The following is a 24,007-nucleotide window of genomic DNA, read 5'->3' as shown; positions in this document are numbered from 1 at the left end:
AAAATGTAGCAATAGATTATAGATGGAAAAGGAATAACCAAATAAGTAATAAGGGGGAATAAGTAATAAGTTTCAAGATGTGAAGGGATGCTGTTGGCACATAATAAGTTATACTGTAAGTTTAAAAAGGGGGGTGGGTACTACATGTTCTTCAAGTAAAAGTAGCTGCTGGGAAGCTTGATGACCATAGTTGAATCGCTGGGACTCACATAGGAGAAGAAAAGGACCCAACTCCTTCAGGTTGCCTCTCCTCTGACCTTCATACACACACTATGGCATATATAATTCCTCCAACTACCACCAAGATAAATGATGGGACTAGAGAACTAGATCAATAGTTAAGAGGAGTTTTTCTTGCAGTTCCACATTCAGTTCCCAGCAACTATGTTAGGTGGTTTACAACTGTATAAATCAGGGAATATAACACATCTAGCCTCCATCAGCACCTTCATATACCTTCACATACCACTCACAGACATGCAGATACACGTAACTGAAAATAAAATAAATCTTAAAGACATGGACTGAGACTTAGCATGTTAAGGCATACCAAAAATATCGCAAATGTGAACAGCATCAATGAAAGTTTATTATCTAGGACAAGGGAGGTGATATGCCCTTATTTCTGCATTTTTTAATACCAGAGTTATAATGTTGCATATGTATTAATATACTACTCTTTAAGAAGAATCAAGGATATGCTCAGAAAATGGGATCTCAAGTCTCCTCTGTCTTAAATATTTGAAGAAACTTGAGTTATCTGGAAAAAGATAAGACTTGGGCACTGTATAAGCATGGATGTAGATTTACTTCCTATGATTTTGCAGGTATTCTAAAGGCAAATTAGTCTTCATTTATTAGTAATCTTAATTCAGTCCATGACTGAGGAAAAATTACTAAATAGTGATGAATTATGTCTAGTAGTATTTTTCCAAGGCAGTCTAGTAGTGGGCTACCTGATGAGCCTATATTCTTGTCCTGATAGAATTTGAACATAGGTAAGAACAGGGTGTAAAGAATTTAAGTAAATTAAATGCAGTTGAAGCAAAAGACTTTTGACTTCTCTTATTATTAGGACTTTGTGTTGGTATCATTTCATCCTTATGAAGCTATTTCATCTTTTGAGTACTTTATGTTGATAGGGTTAATTAACAAAGTGCTTTCCTAAGAAATATCAAGATTGTGAGTGGAATAATAACCTTTTGAGTAGACAGGACAAATAATTCCCATTTGAACACAGAAAATGATAGGCACAGGATAACTCCAAATTCCCCAAATCATAAGGCTTATGAGTGCGAGGTCTCTGTCTTTACAAATTCTGAGTTCAGTGCTGTTCCTGTTATACCAGTTTGCTTTAGAAATGAATTCAGAGTTGTGGTGGTTGTTTTGCATGCATCAAAACTTACAAGGAGTTGAGGATTCTGAAATTCTATCCCATGGAAAATATGTGTGCCTCCATTTAGACCAAGAGTTCCAAAATCCAAGTAATAGAAAAAGGTCAATACAATGACTAGATAATAGCATTCACTAAGAGCAAATACAGGAAAGGTAGCAGGTGGGCCGGCCATAGATGATATGATTACACTTAGACATAATAAATAATAATTAATGCTGGTTGTTTATTGAATACCAAATACTCAGCTTAGGTTTTCATGTAATTTATCTTTCATCTTCAGAAGTCTCTGAATAATACTCTCTAAATTGTCACTTTACATGTACAGAAAATAAACCTTATGCAGTTTAAATAATTTGTCCAAGGCTTAACCATTTGTAGTATGAGAATAGGAATTTGAATCTCCAAACTTGACTCTAACTCACTGTTTTCAAGAACTAGTTTAAGGCTTCATTGGAGTCCCTGGATTGGACTAAAAACAGTCAGTAGTCAGTTAAATAAAAGTTATATCTTTTAGAAGAAAGGTGTGTCTTAGAGATAGTTTAGATGCCCTTACCACAGAATTATAGCTCCTGAAAGTGACTCAGGAAATTAAGATTTTATTTTATTTCCATGCACCACCTCCGTTTTCCTGAATTCTGGTACCAATTTTGCCCTTTGTGTTATTGTATAGACAACCCGTAACCTAGGAATGTAGATGCCCTTTGTTTTAGTTAGTAGACCTTTTAGGATGAAAACATTTACATATATCTCCAGGTCAGTACCTAGAGCATAGCATGAATAAATGAACAACAAAGAATGAATGAGTGAATGGTAAATAGAGCTAGATAGCCAGGAATTCACATTCAGAGAACCCGCCTTATGTGGTATTGGGGACTGCCTTTTATTGCTTTCCAGTTCATAATGCTCTGAAAATTGCTAACTCAGATCCTGGTGTATTTGTTGAATCAACAAGGAGTTAGAGGGCTTTTGTCCACTGAGGGAATAAAAGAAGACCCTTTCTATTCCTGGATTCCATCATTTTAAGTTTATTTTTTCTTTGAGACATAAGCTTGCTATATAGCTCAGGCTGGCCTCAAATTTACAGACCTCCTCCCTCAAGATCCCAGGTTCTGGAGCTATAGGCATGGGTCATCACTCCCTACTGGTTTTATTTTTCAGTTACACAAACAATACATATTTATTATAAATACTGTAGATACATTACAAAATTCAAATAAGCAAAATAAAAGTTGAAGACATCTGAAATTCTGCCATTCAGAGATAGCCACTGTTAACATTTTGATGTATATTCTTTCAGAGTGTTTTCCCATGCAAATATATACATGTTTTGATGTATATATTTGTTTAAAATGGGTTTGTTATAATCCATATTGTTTTGTAAACTGCTTTTTCACTTATTATATGTGACTGTCTTTCCATGTCAATAAATTTACATCTTTATCATCATGTTAATGACCGCATAGTATTCCATTATATGGATGCATCAAACTATATTTAACTAGTTCTCTATTGTTAGGAATTTAGGTTTCCAATTTGGAGTTCTTTTTGGAAAAAAATTATGGTGAGCATCTTGTATATACATCTTTGTATACTTGTCTATTTTAACAGAAGTAGAATGGATGGGAAACTTTAAAATTTTATGTGTGATACTTGTTTTTAATACAGACTCAAATTGTCTTCCTGAAAGATTATGCTGATTTATACTTTCTCCACCAGTAAACCCATATCGTTTTCCCCCTGCCCGCTGAGTGTTATTTTCAGTCTTTTGTAAACGCTTACTGACTTGGAAGGCAAAGGTATCTTGGGTTAAATGCATTTCTATGACTGGCACTAAGGCTGAATTCTTTTTTCCCTTATTGCTCATTTCTGTTGAGGTTCATCGTTTTTTCTTACAGGTTTGTAAAACAAAGATCTTTATGTATCAAGGATACCAACTCTTTGTCATGTTGCTTTAGTTTTTTTTGTAATCAGTTTGTCTTTTGTTATCCTTTGTGTCTGACAGAATAACTTATAGATGCGAATGTCACTTTTTTCTTTTGATTCTACTCTTAGCTTGTAGCTAGTACTCACCCAGATCCTAAACTTACTTTTTTTTTTTTTTTAACATTTCAATGTTTAGTCCATCTGGAACTTATTTTGATGTAGAGATTGAGCTTAGCTTTCTCTACAATAATTAATCAGTTTTCTGATTAATTATTAATGGAATTGGAATTTTGAATGTGTTTTGCTGTACCAAGTATTATAAATGATGTTTGGTGAGGCTTAACTAAGACCATTTGTAATGCATTTACCTCTGAAGCCTAAGAGCTCACCTGGAAAGGTAATCATTATTTATTAGTTCCATGGGAAAATGCTCATATATTTCAAATAATTAAATTACCTATGAACTCTTGAAACAAAACTTGTTCCAAAGTTGTACCTGCAATCTTAGATGGTGGTTCTACTTTACTAAAGCCCTTTAGGGGTTGAGATATTGTAGATGATGGGTTGATAGTTTTGTTGGTTTATTTTCTTTTGGTCTGTCTTCATATAATTCTGATGTAAAAATCTGTTTTGCTAACTTTCTACTTGCTGTGCTTTTCACAGAATGGACAACAAATTATGGATGAACCTATGGGAGAGGAGGAGATTAATCCACAAACTGTAAGTAAAATATTGTCACAAAGGACAGAGACAAATCAAATACTAAAAATTATTCTTAATTGTAAACTAAGCAATCATTTTACAACATAAGGAATTCACGTTAGTTTTACGAAAATATGCCAGGGTCCTTTCTAAAAACTGTTTTAGGGGGGCTGGAGAGACGGCTCAGAGGATAAGAGCACTGGCTGCTCTTCCAGAGGTCCTGAGTTCAATTCCCAGCAACCACATGGTGGCTCACAGCCATCTGTAATGGGATCTGGTGCCCTCTTCTGGCCTGCAGGCATACACGCAGGCAGAACACTGTATACATAATAAATAAGTAAATAAATACATAAATATTTATATGACTATGATAAGATGGCAGTGCCTGGGCTTCTCTGTAAATGAATCCCTATGCCAAACAGTTCAGGCTTGCTCATTACTCGCAGGAGTGGAAGAGGGAATAGGGAAAGTTTTTCCAGTTTGAGAGCATGTCTTAGTGGATTAGTGCAGCAGTATGGGAAGCAGGAGGTGTAGGCCAGTGTCTCCTGCCCAGACTGCATGCCACTTCTGATGGCATAATGTTGGTATGATCTGAGCCAGCCAGGAGGTTGGGTGATTAGAAGCTTGAGATTCTTAGTTAAGCTGAAGGCTTAGTTTGGGCACCAGAAACCTTAACAAGTAATCTCACACCTTGAGCCACAAACTTCCCTCAAAAGTATGCTTTACCCCAGTTTCCCACACATAGACACATAAATTCTGTTTGGGGTTATGATTTAAGAAGTGAACAGAGATACGATGAGGTTTGTTTAATGGCATACTGTACTGGAACGCTGAAGACCTGCAGCAGATGTAAATTCCAAGTCTTGTTAAAAAAATTTTTAAGATTGTGAAACTATCAAAATGCATTGCATATGAATCAAGTTTTAATACACTGTCTGGGTGGATGAGGCTGTCCATTGCACCATTTCTTTGGGTTCTCAGGCATGGTTCCGACAGTGTAAGAACTCTGTAACATTTAACATTGAATAAACAGTAAACTTTAAAAAAAACTGTTTTAAGATTTGTTTTAGAAGAATGACAAAGCTGGATCTAGTTACAGGCTTGTAATCCTAGCACTTAGGAAACTGACGCAATAGAAGCATGTGTTTAACAACAGCCTGGGTTAAAAATAAGTTCCAGGCCAGCCTGGGTTAAATACACTCTGCTTCTGTGCATGTGTGCAGAGGTGTGGGTATGTAGGTGAGTACGTGTACGTGTATACACTCATTTTTATGTATGTACATATTAGGGTCATACTTTAAAGAAACGTTTCACACAGAAAGTAGATATTGACCATTTCCTCCCTTTTTATTTTTTTATTTATTTTTTTAAACTTTATTTATTATATATAGCTGTCTTCAGACACACCTGAAGAGGCCATCAGATCTCATTACAGATGGTTGTGAGCCACCATGTGGTTGCTGGGAATTGAACTCAGAACCTCTAGAAGAGCAGTCAGTGCTCTTAACCATTGAGCCATCTCTCCAGCCCCCTTCCTCCCTTTTTAAATTGTTCAATATTGAATATCTAGCACCTAGAACTTGGTACACATTAAGTACTGATTAAATATGTATAAATGAATTAGTGAGTTGTTCCCAGCACCCCCCCATAGCTGTCCATTATCAGCAGCTCAACTGTAATTTTGTTATTCTATACACATGATAGTAATTGGGCAACTTGATTTTTTTCACTGTCTTGAACATCTTCATAACATACATAAATGTATCTCTTTTTTAAAATGGTTGCATATTTTTACAATGGTTATACACTATTCTACTCTTTGTCTATCTTATTTTTAATATAATTTCCACTAATTTTTTATAAACTTAATTTCAGTAGACTATGTAAAATGTTGCACTGAGCCAGAAAGTATAAACATTTAAATTTCAATAGACATTACTAAATTCCTTCCAAAACTTTCCTTTAAAGCTTCAACATATGATAGCAATAGGCACTCACACTGGAGTATTATCAGAAAGTAATCTTTATGAGCCACTCTAAATACTTAATACTTTCTCACTTTAGTTTACATCTCATTTCATTGTTAGGTTAAGTATCCATATATTGTTGGCCTGCATGTTTTATGTTTAGCATGATGATTTTCTTTTGGATAACTCACTTCCTTTTTGGTTTCTAGAATTTCTGAATATATTCTGGACAATAACCTCATGTTTACTCTCAGTCTCCTAAATATTTTATACAGGTTTTTAAAACATTGATTTTATGCTTTGCTTAAATATATACATACATTTTTATTTTTAAATTAGCACACCTGACTTCTGGATTTCAGGGTATAATACCTATCCCTGTTATTAAAACAAATGGTTATATTTTGACCTAGTAATCTTTTAATTTTTCTTGTGTCAGTAGTTTGTTTTATATTTTTCTGGTTTTGCATTTAAATCTCATCTACTTGGAATTTAAATTGTGATATGATGTTTGAGTTTGACTTAACTTACCAAATAGATAAACCTGTGGCCTTAATTTCTATTTATTCAATAAATAATATTCATTCTTTACCCACTCATTCAAAATACCACATTTAGAGTATTTTAATTTTCTTTTACACACCATACAAATTTTCCAGGGTTGCCATAGCAAACTAGTACAAACTGCCTAAAACAATAGAAATGTATTCTCTCAGTTTCGGAAGTCAGAAGTCTTATGTCAGAGTTTCCACTATGCATCCCTGGCAGCTCTAGGGTAGGATCCTTCCTTGCTTATTCCAGCTTCTGGTGTTCCAGGAGTCCTAAACATTGTCTTGTAGACGTACCATTCCAGTATCATTCTCAGCCACTAAATTGTGTTCCTGCTGTCTGTGTCTCCCTCAAATTCCCACATCAGAATGTTGGCCATTGGTTTAGGAACTTATTCAGTATAACCTTTTCTTTCTAAAAATTAGTCTTATGCACTTAATTTTCCAATAATCTTATATTCAGTTTGTTGGCGACTCCTGAAGAATGTATCGGGACTTTTAAATAATAGTTGTGCCAAATTTATAGGCTAACATGATTAAAATTATTTTAGTAATACTGTCTTCACTTCTAGACATACTCACTTATTCCAGTATTCTTGTATATATTTTCTCAAGTTTTATGGCTTTTTACATACCTTTTTATACACTTTTACTAAAGTAAGATAATTTATGTGTGTTTTATAGTTCTTTTTATTGCTTTGGGTTTTTTCTCCCCTAAAACTATTCTGGAACTATGTATTCTAGGATGGCCTCAAATTGGTAATTCTTTTGCCTAGTACTAAGATTATAAGAAAACAGTACCACACCTCATTTTAATTTTTGTTATTGTTAATGTCTTTTTTGCTGCCTTATATCTAGTTACTAATAATGTAAATATGTTTTGTCTTCTACTTTAATAGAGAAGTGGTTTTGAGACAAGGTTAAATGTAGCTCAGGCTGTCCTCAGTCTCCCTATACAGCTAAGAATGCCCTTGAATTCCTGATCCTCTTGCCTTCACCTCCCATGTGATGGAATTATAGGATGTACCATCATGCCTTTCTAGTTACATATTTCTATTAGCTTTTTAACATTTTACAAAAGTTAATTTTTCAGAAATCAAACAAATCCTTATGAATCATGGAAAAATGAGTTTATTTTAGGTTTTGCTTCCTTTAAATGAGGTCTAACTTCTGCGGTATGACTGGTGGTGTCCTCAAAGGTCTTTCCACAGTTGTATACACCCTCTCTGGCCACACTACTCTGTCCTCTCACTCTAATAGGTCAGCTTTTCGTTTATTTACTTTAGTACTTTCACAAGTATCTTTCTCCTGTTGTTCTTAACCATCCACCCCCTCTGTTTAATTATTTTTCTTCCTTTTTTGTTTTTGGTTTTGTTTTTTTTTTTTTTTTTTGTTTTGTTTTGTTTTTTGTTTTTTTGTTTTTTTGTTTTTTTTTTTTGAGACAGGGTTGATCTGTGTAATTTAGCTGTCTTGGAACTCACACTATAGAGCAGGCTGGACTTGAACATAGAGATCCACTTACCTCTACCTCCTGAGAACTGGAATTAATGGCATGTGCCACCACTGCCTGGCCTCCATTTAATTTTCAATCATCTCCAAGGTTCAAGTTTAGATATCATGTTTAGCTGAGACATCTTCCTGACATAATTAGCACTTTACCATCCATCTTAAGTACACATTTTCCTTTGTCCTGCTATAGTTGTCTATGCATCTCCTTATACAAGCACAACACTAGATTCCTAAGTTCATTTATTTGTCTATATGCCCTACTAAAATGTAAACCACATGAAGAGTGACCAAATATGACTTATTCATTGTTTTATAGTACTCAATTTTTGTCTAAAGTATTTTGTTAATTCATTGTGTGCATGGATTAAGTTTTAGCTATGCAAAAACCACACATAAAGACTATCGTTAGATTTTGTCTAGATTCCTACTCCTCTGAAACCATCTGAGGTATTCAACATCATCATCTATAATGTATATTAACACATAGATATATAAAAATATCAGTAAACATTAACGTTGAACCTTTTGTGCTGTGTAACAAGTCTTTTAGAAGGAAAACCTCCACAGTTTCTACTTATTGACTACAATGAAAGTATACGATGTCATGCAGCTTTTACTTTCACCTGTCACACTCCTAATCCTCCCAGCTAAAAACTTCATTATAGAGACAGGCTGAAAGAAAGGTAGAACTGTGGTATTACCAGCAGTGCAGACGAACATTCTAGTGAATGTGGAATTAGGTTCAATTACCAGGTACAAACAGTATTTCTGTAATGTAATTAGATCCAAAAGACTACCCAGCTGATGAAGTGGCCCTATATAGGTAAAATGTTTGATCTGCCAGTATGAAGGCCAGAGTTTGGACCCTTGAGACTCACATCAAATCCAGGTACATAGTAACATGAGCCAGTAACCTTAGCACTGGGGGCCTGCAGAGACAGCTGGATTCTTGGTTGAGAGCTTGCTGGCCCATCTTTCTAGCTGAAACAGTAGTGGAAGCAATAAAGGAAGGCATGCATTGTCAATCCTTGGCCTTCACATGCATGTACCTCACACATATATACAAAATAAATAAATCCACAAAGATTACCAAAATTTATATTAGCCTTATACTTGAAAATTGTACCTACCTTTAAAATACAATTAAAAATTTGCTTTTTGGTTAAGAAATGTCTCCAGCAGCAGACCTGATAAAAAAGCTTAGACCCCAGGGGCTCCTGTACCTGTACCTGGACTTTCACGGGTCATTTGTGTAAAGTGCACATTTTCTGCACCTGTCTCTTTCATAACAGCCTTGGTGGGATAGAGGTTCAAGTCACATATTTTTATGCTAATTTTGACTTTACTTTCCACCCTTCTGCCATGATTTCATGTAAGTGACAGGGAACGGTGTTAAGCATTTTATCTGTGTTATCTTACCTAGTCCTAACTCCAAGTGACTGATGGCATGTCTTTATTTTATAAATTTAGAAATAAATTGTTAGAAAATGTCTTTTTAAAAAGTTTGCTTTTTGTCAGCTACTAGTAATTTGCATGGCGATATTTAAAATGCTATATTAATCACCTATTAAAACTGAACACATTTATTATCTTATAGTTTCTACAGGCCAATATTCTGTACATGGCTTAATATAACATTTGAGTTTCAGAGACTTTCATAGACTGCATTTAGGATACTGGCCCCTGATAGTCTCATCTGGAATTGAAGCAAGGGTCTGCTTCTAAGTTCACATAGTAGCTGGTTCAAATTCCTAGTCCACTGGAACTGTGAGATAATATATGTATAAAGATTGTAACTGGTATATGTTTTTGTAGGTTGATTTAATCCCCTTACTGTGGTCTGGAATCCAGAGTTATAATAAGCCAGCTTTCACCAGGGCAATATAGATGATCAAGAAAAATGACAAAAAAGAAACCTGAGCCTCTTAATGACATAATATTCTAATGACAGCTCTTCACCCTAAACTGCCTCCTACCTGTGAACTGTTTTCTGAGAAATGAAATAGGCACTTATTTTACTTGAGTCATTGCATTTTTGAGTCTTCTACTTACAGCAGCTTAACCTGTATCTAACCCACTTGAATCATTGATTAGCTGAGTGTCTATTAAGTGCCAAGTACACTGCTACCTTGTTAAAGTTACAAAAGAGTCTTAAGAGAAATTTGTAGTTTAAAGGGAAAAAAGAAAACTGTCCTATCTTGGTCCACTTCTCCTGGGAGAAAGTGTCACCCAAAACAATTAAGAAAATAAGAAACTGAAATTTGTTTTTTTTTTTTATCAGAAGACTTATATAACTTGAATCACAAGACATATATAAAAAGGTAGATGGAAGCATAACAATAGGAAGTTACAGAACCTAAGTGATTTTAGGAGGAATACTCCAACATGAAGTAGGCCTTGTTTATAGCCCTGAAAGCTCAAAAGAGGTCAAGAAGAGGTGCTCATATATAAGGGAAGTAGAGTTGTGAGATAGGGCTAAAAATATGGCAGTCTGAAAGAAACGGTGCCAGCTGACAGGGTCTGACATTCCCATGCTATTTAGTACCTCTTTTTCATATAGAGATGCCTAGGCTAACTTTGAACTACTGTGTTCATGCAATTCTCCTGCCTCAGCCTCCTGAATAGCTGAAAGGCTTGGTATCTAATACTACACCCTTATGGTAACAAACATAAATCTTAAAAGGGAAACAAAGGAAAAGAGAGGAAGGAAAAGTAGAATGGAAACACCATTAGAAATTAATGTCTTCATATTTTAATCTCTCAAATCAGAATGCTATCTCTAATAATGGGATGATACCTTTTAATTGTCTTATTTTTCTTTCATACTTGCATAATGTTCTTCTTGTTCTTATATTAAATAAAATATGATAGCACCATTTTCCCCTAAATAAGAATGAGTCTCTGAATTAAAACTTTCCACCAGAAAAACTATTAGTAGGAGAAAGACCAAAAAGGCCTGGTCTTAAAAACAGACATTTTTAAAAAATAAAAAAGCAACAGAAATAAAAGTAGCTGCCACATTCTCATTTTTTGGTTGGTTGGTTTAGTTTGGAGAGGGTGATTGGGAGAGGGTGCACTTTTGTGGAGACAAGAACAGGGGGAAGAGGGTGGGAATGGAGGGGGGATGGGATAACATTTGAAATGTAAATACAGAGAGTATCCAATAAAATAATTAAAAAATAAGTATATATCACTTGGCCCTATTTCTAAGAACTTTTTTCTTACAACTTTATTTTAAAAAGAGAGATACATGTACAGATTTTTAAAAGCATTTTGGCATAAAGCTATATGAATATATTTTTATCAGTACTTGATTCTTTTTTTTTTTTTTTTTTTTTTGATGTACAAAACCCAGATTTATTTGTTAACTACTACAGAGACAAAATATCATCAAGAGTACTCTGAAGACTTCATTTCAGTTTATTCTGTGACAGAAAGCGAACGTAAGAGGGTGGACAGTCAAGGACCTAACCTAGGAGAATAGAGCTGATGGTGAATGAGGAGGAACAGAAGCTAGCACACGTATTGTGTCCTGTCGAGAAGTGGCTGAGCCCCATGTAGAAGGCCCGTGCCCCTGTGGAAAATGCTAGAGGCTGCTCCCTCGGAGGCCTTTGTTTTTTATCTCGGGGATGAGAGTTCTCCTAAGTGCAGAGACATCTAAGCTTCAGCACCCCACTTTCACCACACAGGGACCCCACTTTCACCACACAGGCCTTGCAGCTGACAGACTGCACACAGACAAGGCAGGAATTAGAGGCCTTCTCAGAAGATAACTAGACACAGGAAACTCGGGGGTAAATGAGAAACTACAAATACCCGTTCAGTTATTTCACCTTTGTTAATAGAGGTCAGAGTCTTTTCTGCTGGTGACAGCTTGCTGTCTCATTATAGTTTGTCTTGGGAATGAGTTTTGGAGCAGGAAGCTTTTCACCAGCCCCATTCTGGAGTGAAGAGTCATCAAGTTCTTGCCTACAGACATGAGCAGGATTGTATCGTAGCATTGATCGTCCTCAGTGATCAACATCTGCATCCTCGAACTGTCCAGCAACAGTTGGTGTGGCTTCTACCTCCATGCCGTCTTCATAATTTCTCACTGAATCTTCTGTCCAAACGCCTGCCATATTATATTGGCTGCTCACAGACTGAGAAAGCATCCCTTCTAATCTCTCCAGTGTGGCTTGCCCTTCTGCTGTTAAATGGGATAGTCCTTCTTCATAGGTATAAAATGTAGGGATGTCCCCCTGTCCTTGTTCGTGTGCTTCCACGTCATACTCTTCTCCATCATAGTCATCCGAGTCTTCATCCTCAGGGTCGGGATGAAAGGCCTGGCACTCACACATTGCTGTGAACATCGCCTCCAATGCTGACTTATCACTGGGTACAAATCTAAATTCAGAAATGGGTTCAACATCATCATTGTCTTCCTCATCTTCATCAGAGAGTGGTTCTTTTGATTCTTCTCCAAATCTGGCATTCACCATAACATACAAATGTTCTTGAGGATAAGCATTTGGGTCCCTGGACACCGCATGTAAACTAATGGTGGGGTATTCCAGTGAGAATCCTAATCCAGAGCCATCTAACCAAGACAGGCGGCTCTCCACAATGTAAAGGGTGCCGGTGCCGAGCCCCTTCCCGTTCAGCACAGCCTCGGTGTCTGGCTGCTGCAGCCGGAGCCCGTCTTCTGAGCCAGGCGGCGGGAAGCTTTTGAGGAAGCTCATCGCCGGCGAAAGCATAGAGCTCCACACGAACCGAGAAAGCTGAGCACCGCAAGCAGTACTTGATTCTTTTAAAGGTTTGATAGTATGCATTGAAATCTTACTAGTTACCATAAGCATAAAGTACATGTAGAACAGAATGTAACATGGAAACAGTCAGAGTTTTCTTGGTGTGTATAGATTAAACAGAACTTTTAAAAGAGATTTTTTTTAAATCATATAAAGGATTAGATATAAAAATACTATTTCATCACAAAGAGAAAAGACAATGATTTAAAATGCATAATGAAAATAATCTTCAGCCAATATATTTTAAGAGATTACCTATTGGAGAAAGTTTCTAGAGAGTTGTTGATACAGAAAAAGAGACACGGTACTTGGAACACAAAAGACCCAGTACTACAATCTCACAGAAGAAAGGCCCTTCTCGTCATAATGGATAAAGGAATCTTCAGAAGACGAGTTTATTCAGTAAGCTTAAAGAATACCAAATCCAGACTGAGACACACAGCTCCAGGAATGCTGCCCACAGAAAGTATAGGGAAGCTGCCAATAGTAGTGAATTCTCCAATAGATCTAAGTGTTGAAAATTTACTTGAGAAGCTGTTGTAGAGCAGAAAGAGCTTGAAATAGATACAAGGAAAGCAAGTTGTAAAACAAAGCTGCCATAATGTAAGCTTAAGAAAGAAAATGCAGCTAGGAAATTAACAGTTTCTACATAGTCACAATAGTTTAATGTTATGATTGCTAAGTTATAAAAATAGGGTGTCCAATGATAACAGAAATGGCATTAGATGACATGTCAGGAAAGCCAAACATGGTGACTCATGCCATTGATCCCAACAGTAAAGCAGAAAGGTTGCTACAAGTTCAAGGCAAGTGAGCTACATATTGAGTACCAGGCCAACCTGAGCTAGAGTAAGAGTCAATAATGTCAGAGGGAATGATGGAAAGAGCTGAAAGGGTTAAGCATGGCAGCAGGTTTTTACCCTTTTGTCTTTAATAAAAAATTTAAGCAAACATTTTAAGTAGCTGTATCATGTAATCAGATTTAAAAATAATTGTAAATTGTAAAATATATAAAATGAGTGTTAAAGACCAGGTACAGGATTTTGAGAAGTAAACATCAATGTTGGGATGAAATGGTTTTCATGCGAAAATTGTATAAACAGAAGATGAGGGAGGGAAGATCAGCTGTGAGATGGTCAAATCCATTCGCCTAAGATGATGGTCATAAAGAAGAGCCTATGTTTTCCTGAATATGACAAAAAGATCTCCACTCAGACCTTCCTGGTATGTGGAGATAGTCCCAGTTTACAGCTTAAGCATATCATTCTATTTGTGATGAAACCATTTTCTTCTGTCAGGGTTTTTCTTTTTTCACTTCTCATTAATTCCTTTTATCCATTTGGATTTTTTCTTATAATATTCCTTCCATCCATGTCTTAGATTTTCTTCTATCTTCTCTAAGTTTTAATGCTGTTATTAATCTTCCTAAAAAGTTGATTTTTACCTTTTTTATTCACCTAAAGTTCTTTTTTTTTAAGTTGCCTAATTTAAATTGCTCAACACCAGAAGATCAGCTGATAGCATTCTCTTCCCCAGATATGTTGGCTTATCAATTTCATATTTATCCATAATTAATTTATCTCACAACTTACTCCTGCCAGTATCTTTTGTCTTCTCTGCTAATGAGAGTAGGTTATTTTTATCCTTCATTCTTGTGGGACTTAGAAGAGAAATTACCTTAATAGCAGAAGCTAGAACATTCCTTAGAGTACCCCAAAGTAAGATAGCCTCCTAGACTATTCAGACTTCTCTGATATTTCTCAGCTAGCCAGAAAATTCCATGGTCTTCACAATCTATGCTGAAGAATTAGCAACTCTTCACTTCAAGATAGCCATCAAAGAATAACATAAGGCAGTTTTCTGTTTAGTCGGGAACTGGTTCTCTTAACACCTCACGTATAATACTATGCAAAGGTCCTTCTGAGGATGGAGAATTGAAGGAGAGAAGTAAATGCCTAGCACGAAATGAAAGCCTACTAAATCTTCATTGCCTGTATTGTTCCTTCTAGAGGCTGCTTCAGTTTTCTCATGTTGTTTGCCAGAGGTTAAATGTGTTCCTAAGGAACTAGAATTTTAGCCAATGTTTTCTTAGTTATTTCGTTGTTTTGCTTAAAGTAGGCCCGACCCTAGGCAAAGTTGTGAAATTAGTTCACTTCCCCTTTAATTGGGTCCTTTGGCCCTTCTTTGGATCTGCCATTCATTCATTTATGAATGAAAAAATAAGACATAGAATTGTACTTTCTGCTAACCAGATTCAAACTCCTGGGCTCAAGCCTTTATCCTGATTCAACCTTCCATATGAGTAGCTGGGACCAAAGTCATACACCACTGTATTTTCCTGAGATAGGGTTTCTCTGAGTAGCCTTGGCTGTCCTGAAACTCACTTGTAGACCAGGCTGGCCTTGAACTCAAAGAGATACATCTGCCTCTGCCTCCTGAGTTCTGGGATTAAAGGTATATGCTGGATCAGCTTTTATATTATAGCTATTTATAAAACTATTAAGAAGCAAAGAAAGCTAATAAAAAACTAGCACATTCTTAGTCCCCCAAAATGTAAAAATTTTTTTGAAGTATGGATATGATAGTACAGTTAAAAAATTACACACCTGTGCCAACATGAGAGGTTATAGTAAAAATGAAGACTTATAAAAATACTGGATAAAATTAGCTTCTGACTATTTATATAAGATAGATATGAAACATACGTGAATTTTATGTTTAAACATACCCATCCCCAAAATACCTCATTTATTAGGCATTTGAAAATATTCTGAAACCTTTTTCTTTGCCATGTTGAGGGTTGAACCCAGGAGCTTGCACATTTCAGGTTCCTTTCTGAAGGACATAGGCAGTAATACTACCTTCTTTTCAGATCTCCAGAAGTCATACTGGGTATTAGCAGTTAGCAGCAGTTTCTCCTGCCTTCCACTCTCACCGTTATTTTAGCTCCTGCTTGTTCAGTAATTAATAAGGCTGCAATGCTATATGTGATCCTCTTCAAGGAATTTCACTTGTTTATTTAGGATTAAAACTTGAATTTGAACAGCCCAAATAACACCCAAAACCACAAGTTCAGCAGTCATGGTTAAAGCACAAAATAAACTACACAAAGAATTTTGAGCAGAGTAAACAATACACAGGGAGCCACTCAAAATAGGAAAATACAATTGAGTGATCACTGGCAAGTAAATGCATGGTGTGGCACATTAACCCTTATTGACTAATTCCATTGATTATTGTTTGTCATTCTAACTCATTGACTGAGAAGTGTAGAACTCAGAACTTGAGAGCAGATACTCTAATTGATGTAAATGAATGCCACTGGGGAAAATACTTCCGAGATAACTAGGATTATAATTAGCATGGTATGGCAGTATTGGATAGGATATGTGTACACTGAGCAAACTTTCCAAGCTTATAGGGCTTCCTTCTGCTGAGTTTTGGCATTCTTTCAGAGATTTTTTTTAACTTCCTAGAGTCCCTTTCCTCCACCTCTTAAAACACCTCTTCACCAGAGCTTAAAACAAAACTGAAGTCCTTTTCCTTTTAGCCCAGCTTCCTACTGCTATGGCTTGCCTCTGGTACAGTGCCTCCTCTGATTTAAAGTGACCTTTCTGCTTAGTGTGTTCATCACAAAATCTATTCTTTTAAGTTAACTGGAAGGAAATCGAGTGACTTAACTTAGTGATAATCAAATATGAATGAATGGTTGACTGAGTCAAACTGAAATACTAGCATATGAAAGCTATGGGCCCTTTATATAAATAAATATTTTAAGCTAACTATTTCCTACAAGCATTACTTGGGCCTTAAGACTATGCAGAAAAAGCTATGTAGTCAAAGAGAGGGGTGATAGGCTCTTACTGGGGACACTGATGCTGTCTACTCAACTCTCTTCTGGCCCATGGGAAGGACAAGCAGAACATAGTGTGCTTTCTTTCCATCCAGACAAGGCCTTCGAAGCAAGCACTCCCAGTGCTCCAGGAGTCACTACCATTTAGCTCAAGTCAACTGTGTTTTTTGTAGAACTTGTATTCTTTCTTTTAACACCTTAGACCTTCAGCACCTTATAGTAGCAGTTATTGATAGATGTGCACTAAAACTCTTACAATTTGAGGAAAATCTTTAGCTACCAAACTATTCAGTGTCTAAAAACCTTGGATTATTCTACAAAAATATATCCTAAATAAATTAATTAAGAATGTGATTATTTTACATTATTAGCATATAAATTTGGTTGTTTTTTTTTTTGTTTTAGGTGTGTGGTTGTGTGTGTGTGTGTGTTAAGATAGGGTTTCATGTATCTCAGGCTTGCCTTAGATTTCCTTGAACACCTGACCCTCCTGCCTCCACCTTCAGAAGTACTGGAGTTCCAGAAGTTCAAGGCCATTGTCTACATCATGAACTTGAGGACATTTTGGCTATATGAAACTCTATATTAAAAAAGAAAAAACAAGAAACAAAAAACAGAAAAAATGTTAAAGTTCCATAATAGACAGAGTTTACCATACTAGCCTTTGTATTTCTGGATATGCTCAAAAAGTAATACTAAGTATAACACTATATTAGTTTTTTTTGAAGTACGTAGTTTTAAAGGAAAATCTAAAGTATATTATTTATAAATGAACTGAAAAATTAATGTACCAATAGTCTTGGAAATAATTTAAATCATTAGTAAAATGAGCAAAAATCAAAATATAGGCTCTAAAGATTTCTTGTTTGCATCTGATTTATTCTATAAAATTATAGCTATGAAAACAAAAATTGGCACAGAAAAGAAAGTAACATGATAATTTAATGTAAGACTACAAATTCAAAAATCCTAATAAAACATCTGCAGATTAAGTTCAGAATTACATTAAGACAATATTCTCCAAAATACAAGTACAGGTTGGTATTTAGAAATCTATTCATAATGACACACTGGCCACTTCCTTCACTGTGGTCACATGCACATCTCACAGTTCAGAATGGTATCAAAAGTTAGAAGTGCCCATCAGCCATTTGGAATGTTGCTCCTCTGAGATGAGACATGCTGAAACCCACATAGGACTCCAAAATAAAAATAATGAAAAATTTTAAAAAGAAATCTATTCATATAAGTTATCACATCTGTAAATCAAAGGAAGAAACACTGTGTTTATTATATTAATAGAAAATAAAGACTTCTTATAAAGTTGAACATTTAAAAACTACATCAAAGAGGTTTAAAACTAAAAGTGTTATGTCTAAGTACTTTAGTGACTATATTTCCAAAGTCAAGGTCAAGTAGCATTTGATATAGCTTACTTTAATCTCCATTAAAGGAGAAATTTAATTTTGTTTTATGATTGGAAGCCAGTGAAGAATTTTGGGGAGGACCAAAACCAATCTGTTTGTTTTGTGTTTCTGGATTGTTTGTTGTTTGCTTGTATATAGCATGAAGCTATGGATAAATAGTTTTTATTTGTGTGTTCCATATTCCTTTTTTCAGATATGTTGTCTTTCCTTGTATAGCCCAGACTGTCCTTGAACTCTGAATCCTCCAGCCTCTTCCCCTCTCATGGGTTGGAATTTTAAGACTGTACCACAACTGGCTATGATTTGTGCTTAAGCTTTATTTTGTCTGCTATAAAGACAAAGGACTGCATAAGGAAAAATGGAAGCAAGAAAGCAGTATTCTTGATAATATACTACTACTTTGAAAAATGAGTTCTAGATAAGTGTAAGTGTGTATGAAAGGTGGGGATATCACAATGATACAGAAAATCAAGTGCCCCTCAGTAGATTTGTATTATAGAATTTTTAGTGTTCGTTAGTGATGCATTTAAGTTTTCTAATAATAGAAATGAAGTCAGCAATTTGTACCTATGGGTCTGTTACCATTTTTTTTTTTTTTTTTTTTTTTTTTTTTTTTTGGTAAACACAGCCTCATCTATTGATTTTCCATTGTATTGGCAGGGTAGAAGCCGTCTGTCCTACAATGCTGAAAATGATTGCTATTTGGCCTTTTACCGAAAACGTGGCCTTTTACTGGGTACAAGCAGTATGGTCCAAATATTTAATGTGTATGTGCAGAGCAGAAAAGAAAATCTCCACAATCCAATGGGTTTATTTTTCTTATGGTTCTAGGGATTGAACCAAACCTTAGATTCTATGAAAAGGCTGTGTCACTGAGTTTCATCCCCGAGCACATGGGCATGGATGAAGTAGGATCGGAAGATCTAGGCCAGTCTGGGCTACATAGAAAATTGAAGGCCAGCCTGAGAGATACATGAGACTTTGTTTCAAATGAAAAAGAGTGGTTCTTTGTTTGCCTGTTTGAGAAAAGTATCTCTTGAATAAAGTAGAGGACTGTTCTGAACCAGGAACTCTTTCCATAACTGCTAGTGATTATATGGTGATGAGGCACCTCATGTTCAGACTGCAATTGTGCATTAGGTGCACTTCCTAACTTTGTTATCCTGTTGGAGCTTCTTAAGAAGACTTAAATGATTCATTTTGAGATCTGGGAAAATTCTGCTTTGATGAAAAGCTTCTAAGTGCTTTCTTTACTAAAAAAAAAAAAAAAAACAGAGTCATCCATTTTTAACTGAGACAAGAGTGCAGTCATCTGGGTATAATTCAAAGATCTAGTGGAGACATTTATTTTAGTTGATATCTAATGTATTTGGTGGGGTAGAATTTTTAAAAATTGGTCTCCATTTACATGAAATCCTTGCCATGAAAATTTGATGTAGCAAGAAGTGCTTTGGCTTTTTACTTATCACATAATGGACACTATAATGTATGCTCAATCAATAAATGCTCAGCTGAGCCCCAGCTATAGATAGCTGTGACCAAGAGATGTACTTACCTCTGCCACAGTTTCTTCATCTAGAAAGTTAGTTTGTTCTTGTTCTTCCTCCTCCCACTTCCCTTCCACTTTCCCTATATTGAAGATTGAAGCCCAGCTTTCACACATGCTACACAAAATGATCACAGAGCTATACCTTAAAGCCCACATTCTGGATGTTTTCAGAGTCTTTGGGGGTTTGAAATTTCCATACTTTTATTAAATTTTATAAGCTATGTAGATTAGTACATGAGGTTTTTCTTAGATCCACATAGATTAGATTACATTAGCTCACAGCTCTTATATCTGCTGATCCTTTGGTTATTTTAAGTGCCACTTGCAGCAAAATACCAATAAAGTGAAAGAAAGCCATGCTCAACCTTCCTTTTCAGCTTAGTTTATTAAACCTCCTTCACTTTTGCTCTCTAATAAACCCAGAGGATGGACTTTTTAATTGAGATTTTTATCAACTGAATTTTAGTTACTAGAGGTTTAAGTTCAGTTTACATTCATTTAAGAGTGAAAGAATTTATTTTTCAATTGAAAGTTTGAGTTTTTCTTTTTTGTGTGTAGCCTTTTATTTTCTAACCGTAGTTATGAAACTTCCTTACTGACAGGGAACACCCATGGCATGTCTATATATAGCTTTGAAGTCATCTTGAGGCCATATTTTGTATATGGGTATAAATATTACAAAGGGTAAATTCCCATATTTACATCAGCAGTTTTTATTTTAATAGCAGTGACTAGTTTCACTTGCTTTTAAGACTCAAAGTTAAGAAATAGTGACGTTTCTCAGGATTCTAAAATGGCGTTCAATTTACTGGTTGTAAAAGTTGTTAGGACTGCTGGGAATCAGGAGGGGAAAAAAAAACAACTTCAACAGGATTTGGTTATCAGCAAATCTGTGGCAGTTTCCTGTTCTAGCCTCCCTACCTATCAGCTACACGAAAAGCCTCTGTAGGCAGGTTCCTCCTTTCTTTTACCACAGGAAAACTGTCCAGCCTCTTTTCTAGCATTTTCAGGACCCGCCTGACAGGAAATTTTCTAATTGCCGGAACAGCTGGTAGGAGAAAACTTTGCAGGGGCTCAAGTTTTACCGTCAGGAATTCTTTATCATCAGCATGATTTCGTAGCCATGTTTAAATTTTTGTCTTTCCGTGTTCGCCCTATCCAGGTAAGCTTTGTTCAACTTCTTTTTTTAAAAAGTAAGATGTTTTATTCAGAATGAACGATAATTATGCTATTCATTTCGTTTTCTAGATTCTTTTAAGGAACTTTTAAAAGTTCAGAATAAGTTTTGGATGAATTTTTAAAGAAAGAAATTTCTGTTTACTAAAACTAAACTAGTTGGTTGTATTAGATGTTTCAACTCTCATTTCTCAATTTATTCTTATATTGAATTGTTTGTGCTAGAGAAATTTTACCCTGATTGTGATAATTCATAATTTTATATAATAAAATAAATTACCTCTCAGAATTAAAGTAGTTATGAACAGAATTGCAAAATTAACTAATATTAAATTATTATTTTGTCAGTAGTATTTTGGCATATAAGAGAGTATTGTTTTAAGTAGTCAAACACTTAATCAGGCTTTCGTTGAAACTGGTTTCTGTAAAAACTTGAGAGCCTCAAGCAGCCCTACATTCAAGTACCTTAGTGGTCGAGATTCCCAAGCTGCAGGCAGCGTGGGGGTTGGGGGGGGGAAGTGTTAAAAATGTTGGTCTGGAGAACTAGCAGTGCTCTTTTAAACATGGAAGAATTGGCTCATGATATTCTCTTAAAGTGTTTTGTTAAGTAAAAATAGTGAACTCATTTATTTCATTAGCACAAGTGTTTTCTAGAATAAATTAAAAATTGTTTCTTGCCATGGCTTGGGTAACAAGCCTCATTGTCTAGGTCACATTAAAAACAAAAGTTAAAGAATCCCTTTCAAATAAAAATAGCGCCATAGGAATCTCTGTAGGAAGTGATTGTTCCATAACTTTAGTCTACAATACCTTTAAGGAATAAACTCTGTATATTTCTTTGTTAAGGTCTTTTTTATGTTGCACCAAAAAATAAGTCCATAGCTAAATACTTTATATGTTCTTGTACCAAGGAACATTTAAATACTTTCTTTGAGCATTAAAAAATGTTTTCTGGTATTCAAAACAATTTGGAAAATACAAATGCCTCAAGAATACATTTCCTGACTCAAGGGAGGGGAGGAAAAAGGAAATTATGTATACAAGGTAGGGCATAATGCCAAACATTGAATCATTCTTTAAAATCAGTTAATATTGCCCAGTTTGTGTTCTTAGTGCTAGCTAGCATGGTGCACTAATAGGTTTTTAATTACTCAAGAAGATGGTATTAATTTTAAGTATCCTTTCTTTAATTCTTTTTACATTTTAGGGTCAAGGTTATGTTTTTCCCCTAGTGGCTTAAAAATGATTTTGTTTTGAAACAGAGTTTCCTTCTGTAGCCCTGGAAGTCCTGGAACTTGCTTTGTAGATAAGCCTGCCTCTGCATCCCAGGGCTGAGATTAAAGTTTGACCATGGTGCCTGGCTTGAAAAGGAAACAGTTTGCACCTTTTTCCCACTTTAAGGATGAGCTGTAAAGACTGAGAATGAGCCTGCCAGCCTTTAATGCCAGTACAGGGTGTTCAGTGCCCTTAAGCTATGGGTGACAAATGTCAGGGAAGTTTAAAAGAATGATACAGAATTGTGATTGACATTCATTGCTAGCCCATTTGGCTATCATAAAATCTTTACTTACAAATAAACAGAATTTGGAAAATAGCAAAAATAGCATTAGGATTTAGGTGCCCAACATAGAGATTTTTTTTGTATCGACAAAAGTACTTATGTATCACTTAAAATATCACACACTAGGGTAGGCTGCCACATAAAACTAGCTGTGATGGTGCACACCTGTAATCCCAGCACTGGGAAGCTCATGTAGGAAGATTGGTTCAAGAATCTAGGTTTCAGAAATGAGAGTTGAGGGAAGGGAAATATAACCAAAATATATTGTATGCAATAAGTGATTTTAAAAGGTCATCTTCAAAGCCTGACTAGACCAGCGTCACCCATACTGTAAGCAGCACAGTTGCTAGAAGACAGTGGGCAAATGACATCGAATTTCTAAGACAAACTTATTTTCAGCCTGAAATTTGACACCAACCCAAACTTTACAAATATGAAAACAAAATAAAGACAAGATGCATTCGGTCCAGAAAATTGTCTTCAAGCAGGGCATAAGTAAACTTGTAAACACTCAGGAGGCTGAAGTAGAATTGTGACTTTGAGACCAGCCTGGGCTACATAGGAAGACCTTGTCTTAGGAATCTGAAAAATGTTTTCTTCCATGTAATCTCTCATAGGAAATTATAAGGAATAATCTTCAAAGAGGGAAACACAAAAAAGAGAAAATAGTAGATTCAGCCAGTGAAGAAGTCCCCTTGGATTGGCTTCGGAATGATTGTTAGGGGCTCATATGAAAGAAAATCTACTATATTGCTTAGTATGCACTTGCAATGCCAGTGCTGTTATATGGGGATTTAACTTGGTTAGGGTCAGGCTATACAGAGTACTTGTTAATTTGCAAAACAGAAAACAACAGTGGTGTTCCTCTCAGCATACAAATATACTAAATATATGAGTGTTCCTGGGAGTCCATCATGCGCACACGCTCGCGAGCGTGGGGGCACACACACACCTTGGCTCAGGATGACTTTGAAGTGCTCCTCATGCCTCAGCCTTCCTACACTCAGCACTACAGAGCACTTTCTTAATGGCTCCCAATAGGTGGGGGAAAGTCACAGAAAGAATATATGGGCACTATTGACTTTTACAAAGTGAAGTGTTAAGATTAAATTCAAAAACAGGAAAATAAAAGGGTTTATGTAAAAGTAATATAATTACCAAGCAGTAGAAAAGAAAGTGGTTAAAGAAGAGATTTAAGTGAGCTTTTATCTTATTTTTAAGACATTAGATGTCTTAAGTTTAATAAATTGTCAAAGGAAGAACAAAATTAATTGCTTTTAAAATCTGTGTTGAGCAACGCATAGTGGCACCACCTTTAATATTCTGACTAAAAATGCAGAGGCAGGCGGATCTCAAGTTTGGGCCAGCCTGATCTACATAGTGATTTGCAGGCCAGCCAGGGCAACAAAGAAGGACTCTGTCTCATGTATAAATAAATATGGAAACATAGGTAGCAATCAAAAGCAACTTGCTTTTCACTAGACGTTGTTCTACCAGTATCTGATTTGTTCTTCATGTGCATGTATTACTTTGATTTAAAAATAAAAATTTAGGGAATAAAGAAATATGTCTGGGTCTGGAGAAATTGGCTCAGAAGTTAAGAACATTT

The 24,007-nt window shown here is 35.7% G+C and overlaps 2 protein-coding genes across 2 annotated transcripts in view; one reads left to right on the top strand and one right to left on the bottom strand.

Annotated features, from left to right (window-relative positions):
- RPS6KA3 (ribosomal protein S6 kinase A3) overlaps positions 1-24,007 on the top strand; it is a 98,364-nt gene that overhangs the window by 23,285 nt on the left and 51,072 nt on the right. The window contains 1 exon segment of the mRNA XM_080910520.1: positions 3,983-4,039. Coding sequence (XP_080766646.1) covers positions 3,983-4,039 — 57 coding nt within the window.
- Positions 11,762-12,784, bottom strand: LOC308415469 (methylosome subunit pICln-like). The gene has a single exon (XM_080910509.1). It carries the CDS (start codon positions 12,779-12,781, stop codon positions 12,056-12,058), a length of 726 nt encoding a protein of 241 aa, XP_080766635.1. The 5' UTR covers positions 12,782-12,784; the 3' UTR covers positions 11,762-12,055.

This window comes from Micromys minutus, assembly GCF_963924665.1.
Source record: "Micromys minutus genome assembly, chromosome: X".
NCBI classification, from domain to species: domain Eukaryota; kingdom Metazoa; phylum Chordata; class Mammalia; order Rodentia; family Muridae; genus Micromys; species Micromys minutus.
This window is presented reverse-complemented; position numbering and strand designations above follow the sequence as displayed.

Bases quoted from the DNA above. Each gene is read 5' to 3' on its own strand.
- LOC308415469 (XM_080910509.1), bottom strand. From the start codon at position 12,781: ATGCTTTCGCCGGCGATGAGCTTCCTCAAAAGCTTCCCGCCGCCTGGC.